This window comes from Dromiciops gliroides, chromosome 4, assembly GCF_019393635.1.
Source record: "Dromiciops gliroides isolate mDroGli1 chromosome 4, mDroGli1.pri, whole genome shotgun sequence".
NCBI lineage: Eukaryota > Metazoa > Chordata > Mammalia > Microbiotheria > Microbiotheriidae > Dromiciops > Dromiciops gliroides.
This window is the reverse complement of record NC_057864.1, coordinates 328,479,347-328,506,652: the sequence shown is the minus strand read 5'-3', so window position 1 is coordinate 328,506,652 and position 27,306 is coordinate 328,479,347. Positions and strand designations below refer to the sequence as shown.

General features: G+C 36.6%; 1 protein-coding gene across 1 annotated transcript in view; it reads left to right on the top strand.

The window, feature by feature from the left end:
- The window catches only part of SIM1 (SIM bHLH transcription factor 1), an 81,046-nt gene that overhangs the window by 30,037 nt on the left and 23,703 nt on the right, over nt 1-27,306 (top strand). Inside the window, exon 9 of the mRNA XM_043963271.1 lies at nt 14,928-15,093. Within this exon, the coding sequence (XP_043819206.1) occupies nt 14,928-15,093 (166 nt within the window). The remainder of the gene's footprint in view (nt 1-14,927; nt 15,094-27,306) is intronic.

The window sequence follows — 27,306 nt, the reverse complement described above, 5'->3', positions numbered from 1 at the left end:
GGGCCAGTTCTCTGCTCTTTCCACTAGTTAATCAATGAGCACTTATCAAGCCCCTCCTATGTACCAGACATTTTGACGGGGACCCAGGATACAAAGACCAAGACAAAATAGTCCCCAATCTCAAGGACTTTGTATTGTATGAGGGGAGACATGAATGAATAGTATATGATCAATCAATATTCATTAAGCACCTCCTCTACACAAAATAACTACATGCAGTTTCTTCTGCAGAGACATAGAAGTTTGAGAATTTAGCAATGTACACCATACAGTTGAATTTGAGATATAGATTTTTCTCCAACACCTTTATTTTAGAGATGAGAAAACCAAGACCCAAGAGAGGCTAAATGACTTGTCCATGGTCATATAACTAGTTTGGAATAGAGCCGGATTCAAAAGGCAGACACTTTAGAAAATACTTTAACCGAAAGGACAAGATGGAGGCTTTCTTATCCAAATCATTCATTTTATCATATGCATAGAATTTATTGTATCCATATCTGAGAGCCTTGTTAATATGGATTCTTGGTCAGGGCATGTACATAGATAGCCTCATGATATTAAACTTGGGTTTTACTTGTTAGGACAGTATTCAAACTTTTAATTCTTACATTCACACTCAAGTCCCTTGCCGTTTCTTGTATTTTCTATAACATGAGTAAGACTGATTATGTCATTGTAGAACAGCTTTTCTGAAACTAATTTGACCTTGAGATTTGAAGAACTTTGATAGAACCCATAAATTCTGATTTGAGGGATTTAGGGAACTGAAGAGTACTCCTGGGGAAGAGGAGAGACAGGGAAATTTTGGAGTAAAATAGAGGAAAATGAGCCTATTTCCATGTATAAATGTGATGATGTATATTAAGTGTTTTTAACATATGATTTTATATTTTATGTCTTGGAAGGGGATAGCATGTTTCACATTGTTGGCATTGCCAGAGTTCTATGGAACATTCTGGGTCTTAGGCTACCCGGTAACTACCATCCTTCCCTCTTCTCAAGATACAGTTGAAGGGCCTGGTCCTGCTTTTTAATCCTAGACTTTTTCTTTGGAGTCTCTGTCATCCCTACTTTGTGTCATTCTTCTTCCTCCCTCTCTGATTTTGACAATTTGCCAACTATTGTGTTGCTATAATGGCTAAAGGGAAGAAGCAAACATGAGGTTTGCTTGTTTTTCATTTCTGTTAATTAATTGATATTTGTGCCCTTTAACCATATCAACAGATAACATTAAAAAGGCAGTTTTCTTGCAGAAGCTATAAAGTACAATAACAGCTTTTTCTTTTTTTTATTCTCCTCTTTTGTAAACTGCTAAGAGCCCAACAGTGTGGAAACAAACAGAATTTATAATCACTGTTGAAATCTTACTACTGCCTGGGTAGAATGCAGTACTAATTTGTTTTACTGGATTTGGATACTGCTAAACCTCTGCAGGGTTCCAAGGATGCACTGGGGGATGGTGACTCGAAGTTTTCAGAGCAGATGTCAGTCATCAAATTAGAGTAGTTAAAGAAATAGGTGCAGGATAGTGCTGTTTGTGTGAGAGCTAACCGAAAGCCATGTAAAAATGTCTAGAGAAATTACATGACATTTCATGGTAAGTTCTAGGCATCTAGGTCTTCTCCTATTTTAATATGGACTATTTGTGCCCGACCTGTGATAGAGCCTTGTATTGGTCTGATCAGCCCAGTTAAACACATTGTCCTTTGACCCCAACATTGTGATGTCATTTTGGTGTTCTTTGAGTACAGTAAACAACCACCAAACCAACCCAAACCAATTTGAATAAGAAGGTACTTCTATATAGACTGTTATGGGAAGCACTCATTTCAATCAGTGTTGCTTTATTTAGGGAATGATGTATAATATATTAAAAATAGTTCTTTATAAAGTCTTTGCATCAATGGGGTTTGGGGCTGATCTTGGGATATATATTTTAGATGTTCTACTCTCTGGCTCTTACTTTGGGTGGGTCACTTAGCTTCTTGTGGGTCTCAGTCATAGTGCGCAGCCCATAGTAGGTGCTTAACAAATGTTTATTGATTGATCTGTAAAATAAGAATAATGGACATGAATAGTCTTTTTCATGTCAAATTATAGTTCGGATAGGCACATCTAAATTCTTAGATTGCTCTCCTTTCCAAAACCAACAAGGTATGGAGCACTGGATTTGGAGCCAAAGAATGTGGATTCAAATCTCAGGCTCTTCTCTGTTTGATGTATATAACATCAGGAGAGTCATAGGACAAGGAGGTTGGATGAAGGAGGTAGGGCCAGGCCAAAGGTGAAATTGGGAAGTAGTTGAAGTTTGTCTTTATAGTCATTCCCTTTCTTTTCCAGCTGCCTTCTCCCCCCCACCCCTTGGGGCTATTTCTTACTGGTTCTCTCAGATACTGAAAACCCTTAGATACTCTACATTTTCCCAAGTCAAAATATGCTCTCAGGGGAAAAATGATAAATTCACTCAGTATAAGGCAATGAAGTGTGATGGATAGAAGTCCCAACTTAGACATATAATGGTTATGTTATCCTGAGGAAGTCACTAAACTTCAGTGTTCCCAGCATCTTTCTAAGATTATAACCATATATATATATATATATGTATATATATATATGTATATGCATACATATATATATGTATGTATGTATATCCATGCCAGTGAAACCATGGGCATAGATGAAGAAAGAAAGAAAAAAGAAAAACAGAAAGAAGAAAAAGGAGAAAAATGTATAAAGGGCTGATAAAGCTTAGTATTTATACTTTTCAGAAGACATTTAAATGGAAGCAAAGCCTTAAATGACAGAAATAAATCATTATTGGTGGAATTTTAGATATCACACTCGAGGACACTGTATTTTGGTGAAGTTTTCCCAAATCTTCGGGTCTCACTGTATTGGCAGCCAATTACTCTACCTAAGGGTAATGCTAATGCCATTAAACAGACTCTGTAAACCCTTTGTACTTTTGCATAGATCTCTGATGGTACATACAAAGATAATTTAAAAAGAGGCCACTCATTTTCATGCAATCCAAAATTCCCCAGCAACCATTCATACCTTTTCCCCCCAATAGACTTAACAAAAGCTAGTGTCCCAGGCCGTTTCTAATAATTTGTGAACAGTGAGGCACATAACAACAATGGTAGAACATGTGTTCAATTAAGTATTTTTATTCATGGAACGCATTTCAAATTTATTTTAGCAGTTTAAATAAAAGAGTTTAATGTATATTTAGTCAAGCATTACAGTAGTAAGGGCTTAAGCAGATTAGAAATAAATGAATCCAATTAAAGAACATGTCTTTGAGATTTGATATGTCCTAGGTATGAATGAGCTGTTTGCATAGCAACAGTAAAGAAACCATTAATGATTAACTATCTGGAAGAAGCTTAATCAAGGATAAATGCTATAGAGAACATACTGCAAAATATTAAACTTAAATAAAAGGAGACTTTGTGCATTTAAAAACATTGTTTGCATCAGTAAAATTTTTTGTTGTCTCTTTTTTTCCCCTCTTGTAACATCCATGGTATCAAGTTCACCTTATTTATCATTAGATAATAGTTTCAAACACTGTGCAATGTTAAAGTGACTTTCCCAGGGGCTGTGGCCATGCTCTGCCTCATAATGGGTTGTGCATTGCAATTCTAGAAGGAGAGAGAGACCTAGGGTCTAGGATAGATGTGCTACTGACTTTAGCAATGTGAGACTGAGTAATCCTTTCACCTCTGTGGACTTCAGTTTTTTCATCTCAATGTAAAATGAAAGGTTGGCTTAAGATGGCCTCCAAGGTCTTTTCCAGCACTTTCATTCTTTGATCTGCTGAAAAATGTGGAACCAAACCATGACTGATTCAAGGGCCATCGTCTTGTTCTTCCCCTGGTTTTGTTTTTCTGGGATCATAGATTTGCTGGGCTGGAAGAGAACCTCTGAATTAATTTCATTCACCCTCCCCCCCCTTCGTTTTACAGAGAAGAAAACCAAGACATAGGGAAAGGAAATTAGAAATGAGGAAGGTGTGTTTGTATAAAAAGGATTTGGATTTTTCAGTGAATTGACAGTCAACATCTTTATCTTAGACTTCCTTGAGAGAGAGAGTCTGGGACTAGAGAGATGATAGTCTGGGTATACTGTCAGCTCATATGTTTGGCATTGTTTTCAGTTCAGTGTGCCAAACCTTAGGAAGGACATTGACAAGCTGGCAGATTTCTAGGGTAGGATGCCAGCATGGTGAGGGGCCTGGAAAAACAGTTTAAAGAACTGGGGATGTGTTGAGTAGAGAAGAGAAGATTAGGGGTTGGCAAGGTAAATGTTTGACAACTACATGGGGAAGGGGGAAGAGGGAAGGATGTATGCCTGACATGCTTTTAATTTTAATTTGCATTATTAACATTTTTCCATTCCTTTCTTAAGTTTGGATATTCAACAAAATAAATCAAGTCCTAATTTGTAGTGTTTGCTGATTTCTGAGGTATAAATGCTTACACCTAAAATTTAACAATCAACTCTTCAGCTGGTATGGGTTGGCTTTAAGCACACCCCAGAAGTTGAGGAGGGTGAGGGATTTAGAGGAGTGGAAAGGTAACTGTTTTCTAGTATTAGACCTAAGTTCAAATCTAGCCCCAGGCACTTACTGGCTGTTTGACCCTGGGCAAGTCACTTAATTTCTGTCTGCTTCATTTTTCTCATCTGTAAAATGGGAATAATAATAATACCTACTTCCCAGGGTTGTTGTGAGGATCAAATAAGATTGTAATTATAAAGCACTTAGCACATTGTTTGGCACATAATGGATGTGTGTATGTGTATCACATGGTATATGCTATATAAATGTTATTATTATTATCATTAATTACTAATTTTATTATCTTGTTCTGCTTAGCCTCATAGTTAGAACCAGTGGAAGTCTGAGAAATAGATTCTGACTTGATGTAAGGAAAAACTTCTTAACAATAAGAGATATAAATAATGAAATGGAGCCACTTAAAATATAGTGAGTTCCTCTTCAGAAGAGGCCTACAAGAAAAGTCTAGTTCCTGAAGGGATTCCTGTCCAGAGGTCAAACTAGATGACCTTTGAGATATCTTTAAATTCTGAGAAGTTGGATTCTGTAAAGTGACTTTACCAAGGTATCCCACAAATTGCAAGTAGCAGAGCCCTCATTAAAATCCAGGTTCTCTGACTACAGATCCAAAGCAAAGGGCTTTACACCACAGTGATAAACTACTTTTTTGGTACCTTCCTAAACAGTGGCTGAAATTTGGGGAAAGAGAATGGTCTGAAGTCTTGTAGAATTCAGTATTTTAATTTATGACATAGGTAAGCATTATTGAGTGTAATATAGCATTTTGTATTTGACTTCTGTGACCTCCAACCTTCAGCTCTTAAAGCACTCAAATAGCCCCCAAATTAGGAATTAATAAGTTCGGGAAAGTACTCATGGATAAGCAGAAGCTACCTAGAAATAGATATATGAAGTAGGACTCTGAGCATGAAAAAAAAATCTCAGATGAGGTCCAAAGAAAAATAAACTGGTCCTTAATTTAGGGCTGATTTAATTTAGATAATGGCAGCTATGTATTTTAGAATTTCTTGATGATTGAACCATTTGCTAAAACCACAGGATAAAACATCATAGCTTCTTTTCATTTGTAGATAATAGTTAAGAATAGCAGGTGGGGTTTTTTTGTTTGTTTGTTTTCCCCCCCAAAAGAGAGCTGGGGAATCATTGAAGTTTGTGTGTGTGTGTGTGTGTGTGTGTGTGTGTGTGTGTGTGTGTGTGTGTGTGTGTGTTCATGGAAACACTGAAGATTTGCAGAGTGATATTGCAAGATAGGGAGAATGAAAAATGGGTAAGAAATTGAGAACTATGAAGCTTGAGATGAAGTCAACAGATACCAGTCGTTATATATGTGTGGGGGAAAGGGAGAAAGGCTAGGCCATGGATATGGATATGGAACAGGGAAAGAAACAATAGAGGTTGGATAGGGGAGAAAAGAGGCTGCTGCTGCTGCCTGGTTTAAGAGGACCGATTTACATAGTTGAATCACATGGGTAAGGGAATACCGAACTAGAAGAACAATTAGAGATGCGATAATTTATGTGAGTATTATATGACTAATGGTATGTTCTATTTGTGTCCAACCTGTGGTAGAGCTTTGTGAGATTGTATTGGTCTGATCAGCCACATTTGGATACATTGTACTTTGACCCTAACATAGAGATATCATTTTGGTCCTCTTTGAGAACGAAGGACAACAACCAATCAACTGTATGAATAATTATTCCCTAAGCAGTCCCTGCAGCATTTGGGGGTCTAGCAAAAAGAGAACCTTTGCTAGAGGCAATGTATGCATCTAGGGGCATTTGGCTAAAAGAGGCTCCTTTATATTATTTTAGTAGGATTCAGAATTTCAGTTTACAATTTGGAGGATAATTGAGTATAATGCATATCATTTGCTTGGATCTGGAATTAAGGGCCAAATTGTTTTACTTAAAAAAAAAAAAACACCTTTGGAGGAGGGTGTTATGTGAGATGGTTTGGCCAAATAAGCAATAGATATATCACATATGGTTATACATCTATGGATTTCTATTTACCTTGTGTCTAAGGCTGCACACATGTGTTTAACTGATTGTAGAGGTGTGTGGGGGTTTTTTGTCAGTAAATTAGCCATTTAAAAACTACATGATGCTAAATTTGATCAACGTGTCTGATTTTTTCTTTTTCTATTTAGTTTCCTTTTGATTATGGATTTTATTCTTTTAATATCCTATGTCAAGTAAGAATGATGTATGAGGAGTTACTTTTTAAACCCACCAGCTTTCTTACTTGAAGTTATTATTATAATGATAAATAAGAAAGGTTAGGGAATGAAGCAATATAATTCCAAATAGTGTACACAGGATAACTGAGTTTCCATGTATGCCATCATATTTACTTATTTATAATAGAATAAAACACACTAAGAAATTCAGTTTTATTGACAATAATTTAACATTTATTATTCAGGATTATGTAGAATCTTAGTGATCATCATTAGATAAAGAAAGTATAAGAGAGGGAACAGAATCCAACTCTAGAAGGTGCCCAGGAATGCTGCAATAAATTCCCAACATAAGCCTGCTCACTTGGCATTAGTCTCATAAAAAAAATACTGAGTACTTTGTTTATTTGAACTTTATGGTTTGGGTTTTGCATAAGTGGTAGTTTATTGTAATGAAGATGATGATATCAAACACTTGAAAATATTTATTTCATACTTACTATATCCTATAAAGCACCTTATCAGATGGTTTGGGGTAAGGAGGTAGGTATTAGTTATAGTTCTTGACCTACATGAGTGTCTGATTTAGTTGTAGCAGGGAAAAACCTGTGTATGTGTGTATGTCCCCAGTAGGACAAGGACATATACCCCAAAGCATCAAATAACTTATGTACACATTAGGTTTTCTAAGATTTCAGAGGTCAGAGAAATCAGTGAGGTCTGGATGATCTATAAAAAGTTGCAATGAAATAAGACTTCAGACAGCACTGGGACGTGTATGAACTATATTCTGTTTAATGGGAAGAACTTAGCAAAAGGCCAAGAAAGAAGCAGTTGTCAATTGCAATAGATGCCCTGTTATCCTTGTGGATATCCATGTTATAGGGACAGTTGACTACCCATGCTCTTTAAAAAGTTTCTTAATCTCTGGATTTAACATTTAAACATATTTGATGAAGAACACCTTTAGAGTCATTCTTTTAGACTTTGAAATGAAATCATGAGTTTTAGTCATATGATATCACTTAAGTTTTTTTTTTTCCCCATAAACTAAACTGGTGCTTGTGTGTGACAGCAGCAGCTTCACAGTGGATCTGAGAATGCAAAGGGATGGAAGAAGATGGATAGATGTTACAGAGTCAACGTTTATGTAAACCACATTATATTTGGGAACTAGTAGAAGTGCCAAATCAAGTGGTGAAAACCACAAGGAAGAAACACAAATCCACTTATTAGTATGAAACCATTACATTTCCAAGGGTGCCTTAGTGTAATTTCCCTGCAGGACTCTTTAGTCTGTGAGGCCTTCACAGTAAGGAATCCTGCTTATCAGCCTGAAGGCTGGACTCCATAGGAGCCTGGAAATGAAGCACAAAGTAAGTGTCTCTGCTGCAGAGGTTGGAACTGTGGACAGACAGTCATGGTGCCAGATTATAAGGAAGGTCGTGGACTTCGTGTAAGAGTGACTATAGAATCCAATTAAAAAGTTTAGTATAGGCAGTCATTCCCACTTAATCCCATCACTGCTTAATGCAATACTCTGCTTATTTCAATCAACATCTTTTTGAGCCAAATCAGTTGTATGTCTTTGTTTCCACGTTTTTCAGAGTAATTTGATCACCTTCAGCTGTATAAAAAAAATGGATAGCTCAATTGGGAAATCTGGCAACATCCATTAAGAATTATAATATAACATAAAACAGGCAAAGAGGAGCTGAATTCTGCTGTTTAGCAGAATGTTTATTATGCAGAAAACATCAACAAAGAAGTAAAATAAGAAGTTAGCTAAAAAAGGAGATGAAAAATGCTAGCTGATACAGGAAGAAAGAGGAAGCTTCAAGAATCCCTGAAAAGAATGAACTCAGTAAATTTAGATTGACAATTTGAGTGTCTGTTTTGAGGGAATAGAGGTGGTTCTTCATAGTGTTGCAGGGTACACAGTTCCAGACCTTAAAAACTACGGGAGTGATACTGTTGTCCTTTTTTGTGGTTGGCACCAACGTTTATAGCAGGGACTTCCAAACTGTCCTAAGGAAATTATATGCTTTATATAATAGGGATATCTATTCTGGGAGAATATTTTGATTCTAATGATATTTTATCTTTTAAATAGTAAATATTAAATTAAGCTTATCCTAATCTTTGCATATGGTAGAAATATAGGCTTAAGTGTAAAACTGTTTTATGTCCAAATTACTTTGGAGTACACCTAATGAAAGGATAATCTGTTTGAAGGAACAACTAAAAAATATTTGCTAAGTCAAGGGGCTGCATTGAGTTGGTATGGTGAATTGTGTTGTGTAACATGCTACTCAGATGTGGGCTAAGAAAGACCTGTGACAATGAGATTACACAGCTTTATGAGAAAAAGGTGAATCTGGAACCATTTTAAAGTTTAGAGTAGACACTGATGACAAAATGTGTGAATTGAGTGGTTCTTGACTACCTGTAATTGAATAAGATTATACTTGCTTGTCTGCAAGTGGGGATGCAATTAAACAATTAGAAACTTTAGTGATTGCAAATCACCTATGTCCCACTGCTTTTAAGGCTCAAAATCCTATTGAAGTAATTGCAAAGCTAGTTTAGAAATTAGATGACTAATTCACTGGTATCCAACAGTAGAAGAGAAAAAAAATGATTATATTTTCCTTGGTGGCAACCATTTTGAAATCTGTGGAAGATGGCTTATCTTACCAATTCTCTTATAGTTATTGTATTTGGGAGAACTGAACTAACCCTGCCTTGAGGTGAACATCTACAATGATCTGAATAGGGTCTTTAACAAAAAGAATTTCTAAGGAGATTTTATATAATGGAATCATACAATATGGCTCTCAAAATTGTTATATACTTAATTCTTTTTTCCAATTAAAGCTTTCCACTATTTCCTTTTTAGAGTCTGCCCTATTCGACAGGGAAAAATTAAAAGGCTTTATCGAACATGCAAAGACATTTCAAGATATATATTCTTACAAGAATGTCATTTGCTGATTGTAATGAGACCAGGTCCAACCCAGAAAGGTTTATCTCCTATCCCTTTCTAAGAAGGTACATAGTTAGTGTGGTTCCATACTTGTTTGATGGGTGCTTCTCAGGCCTCTGCCATACAATCAGAGCTTTTCACGCAACATGTCCTGCTAGGTAGTTGTCTAGGGGCACTGAGAAGTTAAATAATCTGCTCAGAGTCACATAGTCAGGCTATAGTAATGGTAGGACTTGAACCCAGGTTTTCTTGACTCTGAACCCAGCTTTCTTTCCAATTATACTACATTACTTTTCTTTTATTTAAAAAAAAAACCTGTCCAAAGCTTTTAACAGAGACCACACCAATAGCAAGTTAAATGCCTATAGTAAAGACTGAACATTGTTTCTTAGGGTACCTTGTTCTACCTTTTGAGGCTGATGTTTCCCAATGAATAAGGATAGAGTGCTATGCAGAGAATAACAGTAACATTCATTAGAGCTGAAATGGACCTCAGAAACCATCTAGTTTAATTCCTTAATTTTAGAAATGTGTAAACTATTGCCAAGATGAGGTTAAGTGATTTGCCCACCACACATAGGTAGTAAGTGTGTCATAAGTAGTAAGTAAGCCAGGATTAGAACTCAAGTCCCATGAGTCTAAGGTTAGTACTTCAAGACAAATGAGCAAAATCCTTCCAAAGTGAAGTGAAGCTATTTTGCTTGTTTTGTTCTGTTGTGTATATCTTCCTTCCTTCCTTCCTTCCTTCCTTCCTTCCTTCCTTCCTTCCTTCCTTCCTTCCTTCCTTCCTTCCTTCCTTCCTTCCTTCCTTCCTTCCTTCCTTCCTTCCTTCCTTCTTTCCTTCCTTCCGATTTGTGAAGCACTTTTTTAATTTAATTTTTACTTTTCCCCTCAATTACATGTAAACAAATTTTTAATATACGTTTTTTAAAATTATGAGTTCTATGTTCTTTTCTTCCTTTCTCCCCTCCCCCTCCTTGAGAAGGCAAGCAATTTGATATGAATTACACGTGTGCAGTCATTGGTGTGCATATTTTTAAGCTTTACCAATGAAGACCTTATCTTTGTAAATGTTTAGGTCCCTGACACTAAAAAGATGCACTTAAATGAATAGCAGAAGAATCATAACATAAGAATATAAGCAGTTTGTGAGTAGGGATTGTTTTATTCATTGTATTTGTTTACACAGTTATTTGTACAATGCCTGGCATTTAGCTGGTGTTTAATAATTACTTGTTGATTGATAAGTAATTAGTGAGAAGAGCTATGGTATTTACTAAAATATAGAAACATCATTTTCTTGTCTTAGACTTGAGGGATTACTTGCTTCAGAATCCCAGATTGTTATTATTTTTGTTTTTAATACAGGGACAGCAGTTTTGGTTTGTTTTACTGTATTTTCATTTCCTTTATATGGTGGATCAGAGCATGACTATTTCCCATTCTATATGTCACAGTAAGCAGAATTGGAGAATTCTGTTAGTGCCTTTCATTACAAAGGTTAGAACTAATGCCTCTTTTTACAATCTGGTGGCATGTGTGGTACTTCTCCGCTTGCATGCAAATATTTTGTTTGTCTCTAAAGTTAGCATTTGAGAAAACAGCCTCGTGATAGGGGTGGTCATGCATCAGCGATATATTCATTAGCGGTGTGGTGAAACTCTCCCTGTAACATACAAATGGAGAGATGCTGCATTAGAACAGTGTTTCCTAGCACAGTGGCCCATTTCTAGTCTCTTGTCTATGCTTTGTGTAGCTGTAGAACTACTCTGCTTCATTGTCAGAGAAACTTAGTTCTTCTGACAGGTTCCTTCCTTACTCAGTGTCCCTTTTGGAAGCACCTCCCCATCCTGACAAAAACAAAAATTTCTCTATTGACAAATAATATAGCCCATTCATTTAATGGGTTTATTTGTCCAACTGTTAAAACTTACTGTATGTCATCATTATAGATATTTTGACATTTTTAGCCATTTATTAATTTAAAGAAATTTGTCAGTGGGTACTAAATGCCAATGTCAATGGGACTAAAGTGCTACTCCATTGCTTCTTTATGGCATGGGGGTGATGACTTTTTGAAGGGTACCTCCGTGGATTGTGAGCTCCCTAAGGACAGGGACTGACTTTTTGCCTTTCCCTTTTGCTATCCCTGATGTCAAGCACAGTGCCTGGTGCCTAGTAGGCTGGGACAACTAGATGGTGCACTGAATAGAGTCCCAGGCCTAGGGTTAGGAAGACTCATCTTTCTGAGTTCAAATCTGGCCTCAGACACTTACTAGCTGGGTGACCCTGGATAGTCACTAAACCCTGTTTGCCTCAATTTCCTCATCTGCAAAATGAACTAGAGAAGGAAATGGAAAACCACTCCAGTATCTTCAACACAACCCCAAAATGCTGTCACTCAGAGTTGGACGTGACAAACGACGGAATAACAACAAATAAATGTTTATTGACTGACTGACTGACTGACTGACTGACTGACAAGTTTGCCAGGTCCTTTCAAACTGGAAAGGCTTTGAGTATGAACCACATAAAAGATTATACCTGTGGTTAGAAAATCAGCCTACCTTAGGTCAGAGAGGCTCCTCACCAGGTTGGGTTGTAGCATGATGAAATTTTTTTTTTTTTTTTAGCCTTAGCAAATCACTGGGACTCCCTAATGAGTTATAGGAGGGTTGAGATTAGTATGGGCAGGAAGAGGTATCCACACAGGTGAAACATGTGTCCTTGAAACTCACAGTGGAAATGTATTATTAAATGCTGATTAAATTGTGTTGAATCCAGAAATAATGAAAGAATTTTAGAATATTCTAATTATTAATGTGTCAAAATGGATAGAAAGCTAGTCTTGAAGCCAAGAAGACCAGAGTTCAGGTTTTGCACTATGACACACACTGGCTGTGTGAACCTGAGCAGATAACTTAATCTCTCAGGGCTCTAAGCAACTCTCTAAGAGTTTAAATTGCAGAGAAGGTACCCGCCTACACTGGTAGAAAAAAATACTTTACTCAGGAATTCTCTATACTTATAAAATCACATCTAACTTGTGATGGTTCTTATCTTGGAATCTGAGTATGATTCATTATGACTCAGAAGTAGCTAGATAGTACAGTGGATAGAAGGCTGGGCCGGGGGTTAGGAAGATCTAAGTTCAGGTCCCTTAACTCTGGGCAAATCATTTGACCTTTCTGTCTCATTTTTCTTATCTGTAAAATGGGGATAATAATAATTTCTACCTCCTAGGGTTGTTGTGAATACTATAATGAGCTAATATTTGTAAAGAATGTTGCAAAGCTTAAAGCATTCTATAAATGCTAATTATTACTTGAAAAGGTAAAAGTGAGAAATTAATCCTTGTTTACCTTCCTTGTCTTTGGCCTCATAGTGACTGAGCTACATAGATTTAGTAGTCATTTCAGAGTTAGTCACAGACATTTTCAGGAGCTCATAATCTTTACCATAAACCAATCCTTTCCCTCTCCCTATCGGAGCATATTCAATTTGGATCTTTGCTCTTGAGTAAAAATTCAATCAGAAGAAGCACAGTAATACACACTAGTACCCTCTTTAAAAGGGAATGTCTATCTCTGTGTTTTAATACAAAAAATTGACAAGTAAAATTACATTAGAAACAGGAGACAACAGCTATGTTCCTGGTTGCCAAGCCAGTAAAGGAGAAGCCAGGGCACTTTTTCCTCTGTAGTTTTCATTGTTTTATTGATGAAATGGCAAATTGTGGCAGATTCTAAGCTCATTGACTTGGCTAGTGTGAACTCTCATGATCAATAGACAAAACCTTCATTTGCCCTACTTACACACTGGTTAATCAGAAGACAGAGAGGTGATTGGGTGCTTTATAGGACTTTTTAGATCTGTCCAAGAGTCTTCTCTCACAAAGACAGACCATTTGGTTAGCAGATGCACTGTTAGGAAAAAGAATTCAAATTTGAAAGTCTTTCTTATTCCTCCAGTTTTCTTCTTTAGTTATAGAGAGACAGGAAGTAGTAATCAGCAGATATTTATTAGCACTTATTATATGCTAGGTTCTATATCACTAGATGTAGGAAATGCGAAGATGTATGAGATGTGGTCTCTGCTCTCCAGGAGCTTATAAAGTCTTGTACAGGTTGTATATATATGAAAAACAGGTTACAAAGATGAAATGGCAGCTAGTCAGGAAAGATTTCACAAAGGTATCAGATTTGATTTAGGCCCCGAGGGATAGATAGGTTTTTGATGGAAAGGAGATAGGGAGGTCATTACAGGAAGGAAAAATTGTGTGAGCAAAGGCTTGGTGAGTGCAAAGTATGTTCAGAGAACACAATTTGAATTAAAGAAAGGTATAGTAGGAAATAAAACTGGAAAAGGATAGGTAGGAGTTAGAGCAGAAATGGCATTAAATGCCTGGCTAAAAATATTGGAATAAATAACATCTTTGTTTTTGTACAAGCCTTGATTCAACAAACATTTATTAAGTACTTACCTAGTCCAGAGTACATATAAAGTTTTTAAAAGACATGGCTTCTGTCTTAATGGACCTTGTAATCTAGTCACTATGAGTTATTAATATATATTTTTTCTGTCTTCCAAATTTTTATTCATTTCAGAGGATTTTTCACTTCTGCGTTAGCGGATAAGAGGAGAGACTCATATATGATTATTGTAATATTCTGAAGCAGTACTACAGTGCAGTCCTTGGAAATCTATATTCTGGGAACTGACATTTTTTTGGGGGGGAACTTCATTTCTGGTATAGTTTCATTAACATCCCAAAGTACATCATTTAATCTTTGCTCATCAAATAGCTACATTGCAGAAGGACAAATAGAATTGGATCTGTTATTTCTGTACTTGAAAAGATAATAAAACAATAAAAGCTGATGTATTATGAATCCGTATGGGTAGGTTATATTAATCAGATATTTTAATGATTCTTCGATAAGTATGATAGCTAAGTCTAAATTTGTTGGTTGGATTTTCATACCTTTCTTATGATTAGCACAAGAAAAAGTGAGGAATTTGAAATCATTACCTATTTTTTCTCTCATCTTTTCAAGTACTTAAAAAATTCTACTTGCTTCAAACACAGATTTTTATTTCTAATAAGGAAACTCATGAATTCAATTTATTTATGGGATATTTGAAGTTTCTACTTTTTTTATTCCTTGCAGAGATACAGAATATAAAGGACTACAACTCTCATTGGATCAGATCACAGCCACCAAACCATCCTTCTCCTATACCAACACCACACCTACCATAACTGACAACCGAAAGGGGAACAAACCCCGCCTCTCAAACACAAAATCAAAATCCAGGACATCTCCATACCCTCAGGTATATGAAAATGTTGCTACAATTTTTTTTTTCATTTGATTTGGTTTGATTTCATGTTTGAGGAAACCATGGAAATGATCACAATGAGTCATCCAGCTTTAACACAGTTGAAATTTCCATATACCCAGAAGTTTTTTCTCCCACTAATGACTTTTTAAATAACCTGTTTTTTCTTAAGCCATGTGACTTTCCCACTTTTTAGTTAGAAGAAACAAATTTCAGAAGACGCCTTGATTTCTTTTTGTTTGTTTTGGTTGCATTTCTTTCAATGTACTGTCTTACATGGAGAATAGCACACTTCAGCTTTTTGGCTAAGCATCTTTTCCAAGAAATATTATGCTAAAATATTTTAAGGAAGCAGCCAATTTGCCAACATATAGAAAGGCTAGGAGTTTGGAACAGAAGATTCTAATGCTATGACCAAGAATTGAAGAGGGAGCAAAATAAGAGACTTATGCAAAGGATCAAGGATGTGATTCCCTGTGCAGTTTAGAAACAGATGGGCTGTTCATGAGGAAAGAAAGATGCAGAAAGGCCATTCCAGATGGTAGGAATGATTGGAAAAGTAGCTCTGAACTCACTCATCTTTGTCAAGGGTTGGATAGAGACCCAGAGGAGGTATTATAGAAATACCAAAAGATAGTTATAGGAATGGGAAGAAATCAATGCCATGATTCTTTTCTGGTACATAGAGTCTAGACTTTTCTAGGAGATGCTAAAGAGTGAATGAATATCTTCTCTTCACTGAAGAATTCACTATAGGCCTCTGGATTCTCAACTTCAAAGACCCAATACCCTGTGGCCCTCTCAGTTTTTCATTTTATCTTCAAAGAATCATCTCTGGTTTATAATAGCTCCCTTGAACAGCAAATGCTAAGACATGGTCTCTGAGGTTCTAACAAATAGAATAACTTTATACAACACAGAACAAAACTGGGTTTATGAGCTTTCCCTTCCCTCAGCTTGTCACTTTAAGGTACTTTTTTTTTGGTCTGTTAACATCCTTTGAAAGGAATGAAATTGGAATGTCAGTGGGTTCAGAAATTATCAAATCTTCATGGATAAGTGAGCCTGTTATCTGATTTTTGATCACTGCAAGCACTGGTTGCATTAGGGAGGTTTAAACATTCCATTGGAGGACCTTGTTTATGTAAAGTCTCTCAGAGAAGGATAATTTCTCATTGACCTTAGATGTTGGTCAACATATGCGTTCAATTTTAAGGACTGAGAGCATTGGAACTTGTATTTTATTTTGTTTGTTTTGGTTTTTTTGTGAGGCAATTGGGGTTAAGTGACTTGCCCAGAGTCACACAGCTAGTAAATGTTAAGTGTCTGAGGCCGGATTTGAACTCAGGTCCTCCTGACTCCAAGGCCGGTGCTCTATCCACTGTGCCACCTAGGTGCCCCTGGAACTTGTATTTTAATTAAAATGACTATAGATGACATTCTGTCTCATTAAGATAAAGATCTTAATGAAATTTTCTTAGCTTCTGTCAATGAACTTTACTCTTCCTTTGACAATTTTGGACACTCTGTTCTGCCCTTAAATACCTTTGTCTAGCCTCCGTTGTCTACATCCAAATGCTGGACCATATATGAGGCAAAAAAAAAAAAATAGATGAAGGAAAACTAGGGTAAAGAGAGATCTGTTCATTGTATTTTTTTAAATGATAAATTTGGGATCAGAATCCAGGCTCCTGATTACTAATCTAGTTGTATCACTGAGACTCCAGTGTATGGTTTTCTTAAGAATTCAGCTTTATGCATCTCAGTTTAATGCTACCTTGTTCATTTGACAAATGGAGTGCTCAAGATTTTGCATTCTTTTGTACTCTTTTGGGACTACTATGCAGTGAAATCTGCTTAATCTTCTTCTCTGGTGAACACCTGTACACTTTGAATTTTTATAGGATGATATATTTTCAGTGTTTTCATAAAAGTGAATTGGGTAATTTAGCTGTTATGTATCTAATCAAAGCTCTTCTTCAAGTTTAGGTAGTCAGTTAATTCTGTAGACAATGTATGAATGTGACTCTAGGCAAGTCCCATGCATTACCATAGGAAAAACAATTGAGATATACAAAGCCACAAATACATATGTACTTCATAGTGTTGGGATTAATACTTGAAGGTCTCAAACTACTAGTCTTTTATGCAAATCAATAGGCTTTTCTGTGGAAAAAACCCCCACTCATTTATTTTTTCTGGAATATTCTTGTTTGGTTCAAGAGGTCCCTCTGCCCCAAAGTAGTTGTCAGTTTTCATTGACTTCAGTATGTTATGTAAATCAAGTAGTCATTTATCACTCACCTATTGTATGCCATTCCTCTATGCTTGGCATTTAAGATACAAAGACAAAATGAAATAATCTCTACCCTTATTGATCTGTCATTCTAATAGTGGGAGACAATCTGTACTTAGAACAGTTTTCTTAGATTTGCTTTTATAATAATCAAACAAATATTTATCAAGTAACTCCAAATGAAAAGATATATTGTTTAGTCCCTATGAGAAGTATATCGCATAGTTTTCTTCCTTCAAAGAGCTTATAGTTTTAGTTGGGGAAATAAAATACATACACATGAAAAGTTAGACAACAAACAGTACCAGCCTGTTAATAAGAATGAGTATCATATGAATGGATACTACAGACAGTATATGATACAGTGTTTTAGAAGATTGAGAAACCATTGTAGTGGTCAGGGGAGTCTTTATGGAGAAGCACTATTTGGAATGCAAGATTCGAGTAGTCATCAAGGAGAAGGGAAGGTATTCTGTGTGTGTGGTGTGTGTGTGTGTGTGTGGTGTGAGCAAATATAGGAAGATATAAAATGTATTTATAAAAGAGTGTGCTTATACCAGCCTAAATAGAATGAGAATTCATGTTGAGGAGTTTTAGGAGATTAGGTTGAGAAGGGAAAAGATGGAGACCAGATTGTAGAGGTCTTTGAATGCCAAACTAAGGAGTCTGGACCTTAGTATGTAGACTCTGAGGAACTCAGCAATTTTTGAAGTATGTCCTGGTGAAAGTGGACTTTTAGTAAGATTATCAGGCAGAGGCATGTAGCATGGATTGGAGGGGGAAGGAAATGCACAAAGGGAGACCAGAAACATTGTAAGTAGTTCCAGTTGCAAGTGTTGAGGGACTGAACTAAAGTGCAAGAGTGGGAATAGAAAGAATCGACAGATTTGAGAACTGGATAAGGAAAGAAGCTACAGTATTCTATATAGTCAATTTAGTTTAACAATTCAGAATGTGTTTCTGAAGTACCTACTAAATGCAGTCTGCTAGATGCTGGGAATCCAAAGACAGAATAAATAGTAACCAAATAGTACTTGTTGTCAAGGAGCTTACAGTGTACTGGGAAGGTGCACATTTACTTATAAAACATTTATGTAATTCAAGTAATTTTAGAAGTGAGAGCACTAAAACTGAGAGGATCAGAAAAATTTCATTTAGGAGTCATCACCTGCACTTTTCCTCAAAGGAAGCTAGGAATGCTATAAACCAGTAGGCCAAGTTAACAAAAAGTTTGTTGTTTGTTCAGTTGTGTCTGACTCTTTGTAATCCTATTTGGGGTTTTCTTGGCAAAGATAATAGAGTGCTTTGTCATTTTCTTTTTCGGCCCTTTTTACAGACGAGGAAACCAAGGCAAACATGACTTGCCTAGGGTCACACAGCTCGTAAATGTCTGAGACTAGATTTGAACTCCGGAAGTCTTCCTGATTTGGGGCCTACACTCTATTTCTTGTGCCACCTAGCTTCCTCTTAACAAAAAAGTAGAGTATTTCAAAGAAAATAATATGAAATAAATCTCAAAATATAGGTGGGGAACAAGATTAGAAGTCTGAATATGTCCTTCCTGATCTTAGAGTCTCTAAGAATCGACTAAAATTTGAGCAAGGAAGTGACATGGCCAACTATGATTTAGGAATATTAAATTAGCATTTACTTGGAGAATTGCTTAGAATAGGGAGACCAGTTAGAGAGGACTGTTAAGATTACTATGGGTGACTAGTCATGGAGTGCTTTACCTAAGATGGTTGGCCATGTGAGTGAAAAAACAGGTGAATAGTGTAAAAGGTCTCATGAAAGTGTAATTGCCAACTTCAAAACTGATATGGGGAATGTTTTGTTGAGTGAAAGGATGTCTTCATTTAGTACCATTGATGGTATTGAATTTTTAACCCTACTGCCATTAATAAAAACAATAATAACAACAACAAATAAAAGAAAACCCTTGTAAGGATGCACACTCAGTTGTTTCCTGTATTCATTGATCTTGGTGAAGGAGAAATGATTTGCCCTGAAAAATTCTGAGTGAAAGGACTCCTAAGGATTACAAATCTAAAGCTACAAAGGCTCTTAGAGATATTTTTTTTGAGATCTCTCAGAAATAAAAATGAGATAATTGCGGCCTCAGGAGGTTAAGGGGATTTGCCTATGGTCACACAGGTAGTGAGGGTCAGTGGCAGATATGAACCTTAGTCCTCTGATTCCAGAGCCAGTTGGTTTTGATGAAGAACCATTTATTAAGCACCTACTGTATGCCAGTTACTGTGCTGAACTCTGGGAAACAAAGGCAAAAAAAATCCCAAACATTTCCTGCCCAGCAATGAACTCATAAACTAATGGGGAAGACAACATGATTATAACTAGGTAAATCCCAAGATATATTGTATAGTAGATAGAATGTAATCTTAGAAGAGAAGGCATTATGAGCTAGGGCACCGGGGAAAAGTTGCCATGCCATAACAACTCTAAAGTTCTATGGAGGAGATCCCGTGACTCTAAAAAGCTGTTTACAAGATGATGTGCAGATTCTATGTATATAAACTCTTTGTCTTCAGGCTTTCCCTAAATGTTTTAAGATCTTGACTTTTTAGGGATGACCAGAAATTTCTACTAAGTTCTCCTGAGGAAGCAAAACTAAGAGACTTTTTTTTGTCCTTGTTGTTCAAAAAACAGTTATTATAGTTAAACTAAAATGCACATATCCCATTCTTTACAAACGAAAATGCAATTTTACTGGTAACGATAATTTAATTCTAGGTCCTTGGGGTAAACCTGATGAATAATTTTCCTGTGTGAAATCTAAGGTTTGGTAGATTTAAGTGAGTGATTTTCCCACTTGTAAAACGATGGTGTCAATTTCAAATCATGTGGGGGAGGGTCCAGTGTCACTGGTTTTCCCTACATGCTGTAACTCTAAGGGGACATCAAGAGGTAAACAAACCCACAGGATCCAAAAGCTTCCACTGCCCCTATTTTATTATTAGGGAATGAAATATTTGGTCATAAAAGCTCCTTCTAGTCCCAAGGGCATACTAAGAAGTTTCAAATGGGGAAAAAGGAAATTCTACCTCTGGTGGGTATCACTATCTCCACATAAGCACTACAGATTTTTTTTTTTTAGTGAGGCAATTGGGGTTAAGTGACTTGCCCAGGGTCACACAGCTAGTAAGTGTTAAGTGTCTGAGGCCGATTTGAACTCAGGTACTCCTGACTCCAGGGTCCAGTGCTTTATCCACTGTACCACCTAGCCGCCCCAGCACTACAAATTTTAAAAACCAGGAACTTGTCTCATTGAGGAAAGAAGACATACAATAATCCTTATCCATCAGAAACTCGAGGAATATGGGGCACAAATTGCATACCTGAACATACCAAGTTTAAAATTATAATGGGAAAAAAGCCAACCTGTGTATATTAAGCATGTATACTAATCAGGGCATGACCAAGGAGCTCAGAAATGATCCCAGATTTTACTTTATGAATGGTTTGGCCAAAAGAGTGTAAAGAAAATAGCAAGGGGGGGTGGTGGGGTATCCCAAGATGCCCTCTTTTAATTGATGGAAAAACTGTGAGGGCATAAGACAAAGTCCTACTTTGTGTACAGACAGCCTGTATCCTGTGCTAATGTACCCAGAGACCAAGAGGCCAATGGACCATGATGTCTGAACACAACCCAGATGGGGAGAGGAGGGTAGAGATAACTGCTATTTGATTGCTATGTGAGGCCCTACAGCATACTTTTTTTTTTTTTGGTCAAACATGCTTATTAGCATGTGTAAGATGAGTGACAACTAGCATCTCTCTGCGCTCCTACCCAGGTTATTTGTGGAAGTAAATGATAAGCCAGCCTTTTATCCCCCATCTTGATGTGATGATCCCCTTTGGAATGAGTTCAGACTTGATTACATTATGGCCACATTAATGAATGGCTCAATCAACTTTCCACCTCAGTGTAATACCATGGATGAGAGAGGTCAAAAAAGAAAGCCCTTGTTTTGAATGGTCTTGGAAAAACTCTTATAAGGAACATTAAAGATAATTTTCAACAATTCTGCTCAGATCTATTGGGTTGCACTAACCCACCTCCACTTCAGCTGAATTATCCTGCCATTGAGTTTGTATTTATAAAGATAGTACATTCCATTATCAGGACATCATTCAGAGTTCTCCTGATCTAGAAATACTGAATGCATGGAACTTTCCAGCCAAATTTAATTCATAACATTAATGTTTTTGACTAACATTACAGACTTAACTTACTATTTCTTACTTCATATATATTTACATATCTGCTTAATATGTATACATGTTGTTTCTCCAGATAGAATAGAATATAAACTTCTTGAGGGCAGGGTGTATTTGTTTTTGGATCCTTAGCATTTAGATCAATATCTGGCACATAGTAGTTGCTTAGGAAATGCTTTTTGAATGGTTGATTAACTAGTATCTATCCCTAGGCCATATGACTTCCTGGCTTCAGATCAGATTTTGCCTCTAATATACTGGCAGTGTGACCTTGGACTAGAAAGTTTTCTTATCTAGGGGTTCTTTTTAACAGGGAAAATACAAGTTTAGTGCTGATTTCTATCCCTATTCTTTAGTCACTAGGTTGAGGTCTCAGTGTTATGGATTTATTCACTTCAAGTATCTAATGAGTGCCAACTAGATGCAGCTGAAAGACAGGCAGCTGCTAGCTCAGTGGATAGAACACTGGGTCTAGAGTCAGGAAGGCCTGACTTCAAATCTAGCCTCAGACACTTCTTTGCTATGCGACCATGGCCAAGTCACTTAACCTCTGATTTCCTGACAGAATGAATCCACTGGATCCACTTTGCAGGGAATGGCAAACCTCTCTAGTATCTTTATTGAAAAACCCAAAATGGGGTCACAGAGTGTTAGGATATGACTGAAATGATTGAACAACAACTAGTTGCACTTTACTGGGTACCATCAGTGGATCCAGATGAAGTAATATGCCCACTTCCACTTTCAAAGAAGCTTATCATTTATCTGGGGAGACAAAAATCTACAAATAGGAATAGCTAGGAAGCAATATATGAGCAGCTATAGGCTGGGTGAGAGTGCCTTAATTCCTGGAATAAGTGGTAGGTTGTATCTGTAAGGAGCTTACTGTCTTGTTGAGCGGATAGGATATATAGGCAAATGAATTTATCCAGAATAGAAACTAAGCACATTAGAGATATAAACTGCTCATTGAGTTTCCAGGAGGGGGAAATATAATTTTCTTTTACATGTCAGGGAAAGCATTCATTGAGGAGGCTGCATTTGATTTGGACATCCACCATGAACCTGTCTTACCTTTTAGCAAACATTTTGCCACTTTCTCCTATATGTTCTCTGAACATCATATAGTCTATGGATATATAACCTTGAATGCATTTGATTTCATTTGATCTAGTAATGTAAGAAGAGTCAGACCTGGTTAGTATAAAGATGGGAGACAGACTGGGAATAATAAGGGTTACAGACTTTTCCGTAGGGAGGCCATATGGTACAGGGGAAAGACCTGGAATCACAGGATCTGTGTTTAAAACCCACTTCCAAGGCTTATTCCCCCTATCACTACGGACAAGTTAGTTTTGGTTCTTTTTCTTTCTTTTCTTTCTTTCTTTTTTTTTTTAAATAATATTGTCCCCCAATTACATGTAAAGTGTTAGCATTCTTTTTCAAAATTTTGTTTTGCAAATGCCCTCTGTCTCATTCTCTTCCCCCCTCTCTGAGACAGTAAATAGTTTGATGTGTAGGTAATACATGTGCAATCATGCAAAACATTTTCATATTGGTCATGTTGTGAAAGAAAACAGAGACCAAAAAGCAACCAAAAAATAGAGAAAGTCAAAAATAGTGTGATCTGCATTCAGACCCCATTAGTTATTTTTCTGGAGGTGGATAATATTTTTCATCATGAATCCTTTGAAATTGTCTTGGATCATTGTAGAAGAACTAAGTCTTTCGCAGTTTATTATACAGTTTTGCTGATTGTATACAATGTTTTCCTGGTTCCGCTCACTTCACTTTGCATTAGTTCACTTTGTATTAGTTCATCCTGCTTGTCATTTCATATTGCACAATTACATTACAAACAGATATCTTGTCTAGCTATTCCCCAGTTGACTATCTCCTCAATTTCTAATTCTTTGCTACCACAAAAAGAGCTACTATAAATATTTTTGAACAAATAGGTCTCTCTCTCTGTCTCTCTGTCTCTGTCTCTCTCTCTGTCTCCCTGTCTCTGTCTCTCTCTTTGGACCTCTTTGTGATATAGACCTAGTAGTGGTGTTGCTGGATCAAAGAATATGCAATTTTATATCCCTTTGGGCATAGTTCCAAATTGCTCTTAATAATGGTTGGATCGGTTCACAATTGTGAACCAAATGTACATTGGTGCATTAGTGCACCAATTTTCCCACATCCCCTCCACAATTGACCATTTTCCTTTTCTGTCATATTAGCCAGTCTGATAGGTGTAAGGCAATACCTCAGAGTTGTTTCAATAGTGATTTAGAACGTTTTTTCATATGACTATAGCCAAGTGCTCTTAAGAAGCTTTCCAAAAGCTAAGTTATCAACAGATAAGATGGTTATTTGTAGTAACTAGAAGGCAACATAGTGACAAGCTGTGGTTGATCTACACACAAGAAATGGCAAAAAAGAGTCATCAAGGAAATGAATGACTGGGAAAAAGGGGTAGGTCATTTATATAGTGAGAATGAAGGATTCCAGTTAGACAGCCAGAGTCCTAGACTTATGAAAAAAACAACAACACTCTGTCTATCATCTATCTGTCTGTCTATCTATCTATCTCTCTATCTCTCTATCATCTATATATGAATCTATAAACACATACACATGTATAAAAACACTCCAATTCTAAAATAAGGGGTTCTTAACCTGGTGTTTGCATAGCTTGTAGGGGGTCTCTTGAATGAGAAAAAGATCTTTAAAGAAATCTTTATTTCAATATAATTGTTTTCATGTTAATCCTATACATTTTATTTTATGGATTTGAAAACATTTTGAAGAGTCCATGGGCTTCACCAGATTGCCAAAGGAGTCCATAGGCTCTAGACAAACACACACATACACACACACCCACACACACCCACACACCAAGAACCCCTGTCCTAGTATAAGGCCTCCAACATATTAGGTAGTTCCTCTCTGGAGAATATCTGAGAGAATGTAGCCAAGAATTACATAGGATGAAAAGGTATAGATGATCTTCAATCTGCATAGTTGGAGAAAATGCACCTGATGATGAGCTCAGGGTTCCATGGAAGCATGATGATTGGGCAGCTGATACTTGACAGGTTAGTGGAGTGCTCTCTATATTCTTGTTCCTACAAGTAGGTCAATGACTTCAGCCTGTTTAATGTCTTAGAATACTATGTATAATTTACAATGGTTTATTTCATTTATAATATATTTATGCAGACTTATCTAACTGGCAAAGTTGGAAGGAGATAAGATAGAGATGCACTTCTGTCTAAAACAAGTTACCCTTGATTAAAGGAACAGTAACAGGATATGGACTGAAAAAAATAAGTAGGATAAAACATGATGAATACTGGTATAAAAGGTTGAGTAGAAGAGAAGTGGTTATAAGTGAGGAGGAAGATGTATAGCACGTATGGGTTTGTGCACATATATACAATTATGACTACTCACTCAATCTAGAAATCACTTATAAATTGCCTTGAATGGTGTTCTTATTGTTGAAGAGAACAATGGAGAAAATACCAAATCTTAAATTGGAGAAACTGGATTTGAGTCCCTGTGACTTTGAGTCTCAATCTCCCCATTTGAAAAATGGAGTTAATAACAACATACTACCTGCTTCACAGGGTTGTTGTGAGGAAGGCACACTGTAGACCTTAAAGTGTTTCGTAAATATATTATTAATAATAACAATTATTATTTTTATGTATGAAAGGGAGTGAATATGGTTGTTTTCATTTGTCATAGGCACTATTTGTAGGATGCACAGTAATTTATAATCTCATTGTGCCTGAATACGTAATAATCAAAATTTCTCTAATATAAAGTTGAAAGTGTTTTAATTCTTATTTCTGAAGTAAAGTATTTTTGGGGGGTTGGGGCAGTGAGGGTTAAGTGACTCACCCAGGGTCACATATCTAGTAAGTATCAAGTGTCTGAGGCTGGATTTGAACTCAGGTCCTCCTGAATTCTGTGCAGGTGCTTTATCCACTGCACCACCTAGCTGCCCCCTGAAGTAAGGTATTTTGAAGATATACTTAAATCCATCCTGGTTATTGATTTTTCCCTTTATATCATCATCTTATCAACTAGATTGTAAGCACCTGGTATTCCCTGTGGTCCTATAACAGAACTGAGGATACTTTAGCATTTAATAAATGCTTCATGAATAGAATGAATGGTGAGACAGAAGTGATCAGGTGACAGAGAAAACAGTAGGTAATAATGTGTCCTTACATGCACATAGTTCTTTTTTTTTTTTTTTTTTTTAGTGAGGCAATTGGGGTTAAGTGACTTGCCCAGGGTCACACAGCTAGTAAGTGTTAAGTGTCTGAGGCCGGATTTGAACTCAGGTACTCCTGACTCCAGGGCCGGTGCTCTATCCACTGCGCCACCTAGCTGCCCCCACATAGTTCTTTACATGACCTGCATGCCCCACCAGATTAGTACTCCAATACACTGCTTTTAACCGATCATACTCCCTCTTAATGACTTAATGGCTCCTGGGTAAAACCATTCCTTAGCTTGACATTTAAGAGATTCCATTATCTAGTGCCCAACCTCATTTCACCCCACTTCCCTTTGTGAATCCAGTATTCCAGAAGTATGTTCTCAAAGTATGTCAGGTACTTAACTACCAGCAAATCTTGGTTAATGCCATTCTTTCTTTCCACTTACCAAGTTTTGTCAAATATCCACATTGAATAAATCCTAGTCATTCTTGAAGCACCCAGCTCAAATGCTACTTTTGCCATAAAGTTAATCTCTGATTATCTTTTGTCCAGAAGCAAGATATCCTTTTTTTTGCTTATGCCGTGTAACTAATACCATATATGCTGCTGTTTTGTAGTCATTTCTGTGCAGTAAGATTGTAATCACTCTCATTTCCAACATATAGCAGCCCCATTAACTTGCACATGCTTGATAATCAAGAAGTAGCTTCTGAATGAAAAAAAAAATGAATGAATGGATTTGTAGAGCACCTGTTGTTGCAGAATGCTAGAATAGGTACCCTGGAGGCAGAAAAAAACAACATGGTTTTCTTAAAAGAAGGCTAAGTAGAATGGAAGTCTGTAGAGGGGTAGGACTGTTTTATTTTTGTCTTTATCACTACCAGTTATTTAGTGCCAATATCCCTATGTACCTTTCACCTAATAGGGATTTAGCAAATGTTTTTTTTGAATTGAAGGGGACAAAATACACTCATGAAATAGCACATTGAGCATAAAAATGATATGATAGGAATATAATCCATGGACAAGCCATTAAAGTGTATATTCTAGATTTTCCTGGTTCATGTCCTACTTGAGATTACTAGCTTCACAACTCTAGGAAAATTGTTTAATCTCTCTGAGTCTCAGTTTCCTTATCCATTGTTCTGTTCCATCATAGGTTTACTGAGTGAATAGAATGAGATAATGTAGGTGAGGTGTTTGGCAAAGATACTATGTAAATGTCAATTTAAGATACTAAGTAAATGTCAATTAATATTAGAACTTGCACTTCACTGGCATGGCTTTGGAGAATCCACATCAAAGCTTCCCTTTTAGGGAAGTATGGTATCACATAGTAGGTGCTTAATAAAAGTTTGTTGAATTGAATTGAATTAATAATACTCTGCTAAGTTCTGTGGTGGATGGACTTCTCATCTGTCAATTGAGATAATGTGTATAAAGAGC